Raw genomic sequence first — 6,041 nt, 5'->3', positions numbered from 1 at the left:
ATGTACCATGGAGGATTAAGCATACCTTGTCAACCGGTCACACGTATCTTTTCACGCAGAAGTTTCTGCTTCATTTAAATATAAAACTGGGCTAATAACGGTTGCAATTGGTACCCATTTGAATTCCAACGAATTGTTGGAGGACTTTATCTCCAAAAGCTACATAAAGGTTATAAATTGCTATTGAATTTTTCTAATATCAACTATAGAGTGCTTGTTTGTTGAACAGGATGTTTTAACAAAATGATTTTGCAAATGACCAACGAAAAGTTAAGTTTTGGTTATATATTATGATTTCAAAATTTATTATCAAACATTTTAGTTTTTAAGTCCTCCTACAGAGGGAAAGCTGGCTCACATCATGTTATTTTTTTTAATTTGAAAATTGTGCTTATCTGAATTGGTTTGTACAATATTCACATATTTATTTTGAAACTTTTTTGAGATTTTTTCTCTGCACGATAATGCAGTATCAGGGATCAATTTGCTCTTCATGTGAGGTTCATATGAACGGTTAGTAAAATAATTCCATGAAGTGTTCCCATAAATTTACTTGTCTAGTTTTTCGTGCAAAGAATTCACATGAAATTCATTTGAATTGGACATAAAAATTTAGGCGAGCGACTTGTGCCTGTGACACATTATTAACAGCACTTTTCTAATATGTTGTGTTGTATTCTTGGAATTTCTCCTTCTTTGCTGTTATGTCATAGAATCCGCTAAGTATCCTTGTTCGTAAGAATTGTAATGTTCTTTATGAAACAAGTATTCTATGGTAATTCAAATTCAATTTGGTTTTTGGAATATAAAAGAAAATATTTTAAATGAAGAATTTTATCCTTAGAAAGAGAACTTTGTATATCAATTGGATAACCACTTGCAGAATTTAATCCTAGTTCCTCTAAATTATCTAAGAAATAATGAGCCTTACCAACAATCTTTTTAAATGCTTTGTTACCCTGGACCTGAACATATTGCTCATATCATCCATCCAACTCTTCAACTTTTTAATTATTGAAAAAAGAAGGGTTAATTGATTTGTATGGTCCCTTGACTGTTGAATGATTTTGAAGCCCAAATGAAAATAAATAATTTAAAACAGTTTAAACAAAACACTTTTATTTGATTTTGGTTGTACAAGTATCAGAGACGACTCCTCGCACAAGTAACAACGAACCTGGGAAAAATCAAATAAAAAGTCAGGATTATCCTGTCTTTTTAAATTAAGATTGATTCTGTGCCTAGAAACAAAGTGACTGATGTATGGAATCAGATTTACCTCTACTATATTTATTGGCAGAGTCCATTGTTGCAAGTGTATCCTGAGGGGCATTGGCTACAGGAGGGACCGCTGATATAAGGTCTCTGGTTGTTAAAGTTTCCACTGAAATAAATAAGCCAATTAATAATCCTACTGAATGAATGACTAGATGTTTTAGCGAATCAAATCTCTTGATATTGGAAAAATGATTATTTTATAGATGGATATTTTACAAGTTATATGAATTTTTAATAAACAGAGGGAAATTTTAACTTGTAGATATCAGCTGCTTTAGTTTTTAGTTTGAAGAAATCGAACAAAAATAAAAAAAAATTCTAAACTTGCCTCTGTTTCTTTTCAATATAAAAATAATATTAGAGATCAAAATTTGAAAGTTTTGTAAGTGTTTTTTCATATTTTACGATTATCTTCCAGTTAAATATTGATACTTACGCGGGTCCATAGTTACAAACGACAAGGGTCTTTCCGGAGCAGTTTGGGTTTTCTGCACAACCTAGGTATTCCGAATCTGCCCAGACAACCTACAGAACAAGATTTAGAAGGTTAATATTTGAAAAGGAATCAAAATGATTTATTGACAGAGAAATACAGCAAATTTCTGTTCACACCAAGAGGGACAAGAGAGACATCTTGAAGAAAAATTGAAGTTAAAACAAATGCTGATTTCCAATATCTATAATATATGTGCCTGTGAAAATGACCACATATCTGTTTCCAATTTTAGTTTGTGTTCGGAACAGATTAAAAAAAAAATCTTAAAATGCCAAAACTGAAATGCTTTTTTGCAAGTTAAGTGTTAATAAAACACGTTTCTGTGCAAATATGAAATGCGATTTACTGATATTCCCGTGTTGTCAAAACATGCCATAAGGATATATTAATTTGACAAGACGGCAGACTTCAAAATTGTTACTTGCTTTAATTAAAGAACAAGTAATCAAATGTTTTTCTATAATCAATGATTACATTTTATAATTTTGAAAAGCAGACTCTCAATAAATGATTTCAACATGCCTGCAATCAATACAATAAAATACACAGGAAATAATTTCGCAAAAGATATCCTGCAAATTTTTCAGTTGTAAAAAATTCTTTTCAAAAACAAGATGTTCAGGAAAGCCACTTGACCTGTGTATAATGACCACATCTGCCAAAGCAATAGTTATTACTGTAACTGTAATCCGACGATTCTGAGGCCCAGTAACTGACTACGGAAGACGCCGAGGGCGTAAAGCTGGCTGAAATGAAAAACAAGTAATACTTAAAATATATTTTATTTCAAGAATTAATTTAAAAATATCTTTCTAAAAGTTTCCATCTTTTGAAAATGAGTATATACATACCTACATATACGTTTTCTCCTACATTTGAGAAACGTGACCCAGTAGGACTGGGGTTATGTCCGAATATACACTGTGACACCCAGGACTGGGCGATGTTAGCCAGGGAATCGTCCCATTTCTGTAAGGAAAAACGCCTTGTGTGTGAATGTGCATTTCAATCTGATACACAATCAAAACATTTGATTATACACAATGAATAATTCAGGTGTTTGGATTGAAATTCTTGTTTGAAATTCATTAACAACCCACTTTTAGCTACATTTATTCGAACAATAAAACTGATTTAGAAGACATAATTTTATGCTATGCTGAAATTGTTATTTTAGTATATGCTTTATCAACAAATTCAATATAGATAGTTCAATACTCAAAAACATGTTCTGAGTACGATCATATTTTCAACCGAGGCAGACCATTGACAGATAAGTTGATGTTACAGCGATTTCAAGACGCAGTTTATGTCAGCACTTCGTATTTATAACTGCACTAGGATCGCTATAATGCCATTGTTCGTAAATGAACCGTATTTTGCTGACTTTTTCCATACCAGTTGCAAAATCCCTGTATAAATTTGACGACGGGATGTTCCAGATCAAGTGATTACGACTCAAGGTAGGTGTGACCGACCGACAAGATACTTACAGAAGCAATTCCTTTGCACCTGATCCAACGTCTTTAATGTTCACGAGTCCGTGTTTTATGCTCTATTCACAGATTTGTGTCGTAATTTTTAAAGAATATCGATCACTTTTAGTTATCTTCAGTTTCTTGTTTTTATTTTATTAAACGTCGCTTTCATTTACAAATTTATTATTGAAAAATCTTGTCTCTCAACTTGAAATCTTCCGTTAAAAAGAGATGAGTAATATTTATTTTTTTTATTTCGTAGAGGATCACAAGAGGCCTGAATAAGTTCATTATAATGAAATAAACAGTTTTTTGGACTCTCGTGTTTTTGAGCCTGTACCCAAGACATAAGATAACAGTAACAAAACTTCAAAGTCGCATGAAACAAAGATTGGAAACAATTAATATATAACAATCGGCTGACGATAAATTGCAGTTTACTTAAGTTTACTAACTGATAGAAATCTGATAAATTTTAAAAGAACCATGAACTGCTTAAAGAATGAAAGGTATTATTCCTACAAAAAAGAATAAACCATTTTAAAAATATAAAATATAATTGATATGTAAGATTTAGAAAAATTGCTTTATGACCTGAACGCAAGCTGATGCTCTTCAGTTCTTTGTTCCAGTCACATTTGAATCAACTGAAGTGCATGTCATTAACTTTTTATCTGACAGAATATGAATCATAGAAATGAAAACATAGCTTACCATTTCCTTCATGTTTGCGGCACTGGGACTCACATTCCTCCTTTCGTTATTATGGGCCTGAAAAGAAATCAATTGAGGAATTCCTATAATCAACTCAATTTACATAAGCAAAATTGAATTTTAGTAACAAACAATTTCAATTCTGAATAATCACCGTTCGTTATTTTCACCTTTTACATGTACATTTATGAGCCAACACCCCCATCCACACCAAATAAAATAATAGATAAACAAAAACACAAAAGCAGAAGAAGAAGACGAAACTTGCTTATATGTATGACATGAGACATCAGATCAGTATTAATGTTAGCTCATAAGATGTACATGTAAAGAGTAATTACTCAGAATTGATATTGTTTGTTAATAAAAGTCACTTTTGGTTGTGTGAATTCAAACAGTTTCAAAATATTTGTGCTCACGGGAAAGACAATCATCCGGGTACTTGAACAATCTAAACGAATAGCTAGTTTGCTGCCTCGTTGTGGTACATGATTTTATATAGTACTGTAATAGATTTTGACTGAAAAATTTTCAGAACTTGAGGATCGGACTACCTTAAAGAAAGGTAACAGGTAAAGACATTTCTTTTTTGTAATTTTTTTTCTCGTGGTCAAAAATGAAAAAAAAAATCACAGCAGATAAAAAATTGTACGATAATTTTATTTTAGACTTTAAAAAATAAAATAACAACTTTTTAAAAATTGACATTTATATCTAAATGTAGATCATCAAATATTTACCTGGACGTAATCAGCCGGAACAAGAGCCTGGGCAATGACTGCTTGGGTCAGTACAATGAAGATGGCGGTCTTCATGGTGTTGACTGCTGATATTGAGGGGATGAAGAAACTGAATATAATAGTATATTTATAGGGATCTCTACCACTCCTCAGGTAATTTCTATTGATTATGAGCGGAAAGTCATGATAACATGTTTTCTTCACTTAATATCTTTATTAAGATCATTTAGCAGATAAAACAAAAGTTTAAAATTGAAAAAGGAGGAGATACAGTGTTAAAGTACAGTCATTCTTTCGAGTACTTTTTGTCATTAAGTAAATTACATGGACTCTCTAGTCGTGATCTTAGAGGAGATTTGAAGATTTATTATGTCCTGTTACTCTTATTTGTAAGTACAGTTTAAGCGTATCAGTATTATTGTTTGTCTTAAAAAATCAAAGTTGAGCACTTCAGACAGGCATATTTATTACAGAGTAATGAAATTAACTGCAAAGTTTATAATTTATATAAATACACCAATTAGTTTCACACAGTTCCCTTTGGTATCTAACTTTTATTGTGAATGTGACATTTTACTGTATAATTAATCTTTTTTAGGACGTACATGTTAGACGCTGCTTGCTGGAGAGTTCTAGTTCTAATGTAGAGACTTTTAGAGTGATTTGCACTTTAATTTATAAATGAAATAAACGGAAATATATAGTAAATGTCACAGCTTGAAATAGAATTAAAGTATTTTTTTGTTAAATTAATATAAGAAATAAACGCTTGTCGAAATATATAGTAAATGTCACAGCAGGTGTGGCAAATAAAGGCCGTAATTAAATAGTAAATTTTTTCACCGTTAAATCAGTGAAATATTCTGGAGAGGGACGTTAAACAGTATACAATCAATCAATATATAAGATCATGTGATTAAAACATTATTTTCATGTATTTTTCTCAATGTACGTAACAGTATTTGAAGGCGTATTTCTGTTAACTAATATTTCATGAATTTTGAACATTTTTCCTGGATAACTTTTGCAGATAACCTATGTTAAGAATTTAAATTAAATGCGTTTTTAATATGATAACATTGCGTCAATGTTCAAGGAATTGTCGTCATAAATATAAAACTGTGTTAATTGATAAAACCAGTAATAATAACGAATAGATTTATTGAAAAGTATTGAGCAATTAGCCAATTACACAAACGATTTTGGGATAGAAATACAAATTCTGAAGATTGTATTGTAAACTTCCAACCATTTTTTGGTATTCGATGAACTAAAAAAATCTTATAACGTTTTATGTGCACTGGTTTGAAGTCTGCATTGTTTAAAAAATTATTT

General features: G+C 31.0%; 1 protein-coding gene and 1 long non-coding RNA gene across 2 annotated transcripts; one reads left to right on the top strand and one right to left on the bottom strand.

Moving 5' to 3' along the window:
• Window positions 1-1,261: 1,261 nt before the first annotated feature.
• On the bottom strand, window positions 1,262-4,790 carry LOC134257243 (GLIPR1-like protein 1). The gene is made up of 6 exons (XM_062739888.1): window positions 4,707-4,790; window positions 3,967-4,023; window positions 2,626-2,743; window positions 2,411-2,520; window positions 1,715-1,803; window positions 1,262-1,384 (listed from the first exon to the last, which is right to left on the bottom strand). The coding sequence occupies exons 1-6, from the start codon at window positions 4,779-4,781 to the stop codon at window positions 1,291-1,293; spliced, it is 543 nt and encodes a 180-aa protein (XP_062595872.1). The 5' UTR covers window positions 4,782-4,790; the 3' UTR covers window positions 1,262-1,290.
• LOC134257244 (uncharacterized) lies at window positions 4,471-5,409 on the top strand. The gene is made up of 3 exons (XR_009989880.1): window positions 4,471-4,538; window positions 4,691-4,859; window positions 5,305-5,409. It is a non-coding gene; the product is annotated as an uncharacterized LOC134257244 (long non-coding RNA).
• The last annotated feature ends 632 nt before the right edge of the window (window positions 5,410-6,041 follow it).

This window comes from Saccostrea cucullata, unplaced genomic scaffold (genome assembly GCF_032062105.1).
Source record: "Saccostrea cucullata isolate Sc308-1 unplaced genomic scaffold, CSIRO_AGI_Scuc_v1 ctg830, whole genome shotgun sequence".
NCBI lineage: Eukaryota > Metazoa > Mollusca > Bivalvia > Ostreida > Ostreidae > Saccostrea > Saccostrea cuccullata.
Note: the sequence above shows the minus strand (reverse complement) of the source record. Positions and strands in the feature narration are given on the sequence as shown.

Excerpts from the sequence above, each read along its gene's own strand:
- LOC134257243 (XM_062739888.1), bottom strand. The coding sequence starts at position 4,781 with ATGAAGACCGCCATCTTCATTGTACTGACCCAAGCAGTCATTGCCCAG. Across the intron at positions 4,024-4,706 it reads TTCCGGCTGATTACGTCCAG|GCCCATAATAACGAAAGGAG; the intron begins GTAAATATTTGA and ends ATTTCTTTTCAG. Across the intron at positions 1,804-2,410 it reads GATGTGGTCATTATACACAG|GTTGTCTGGGCAGATTCGGA; the intron begins GTCAAGTGGCTT and ends CTTGTTCTGTAG.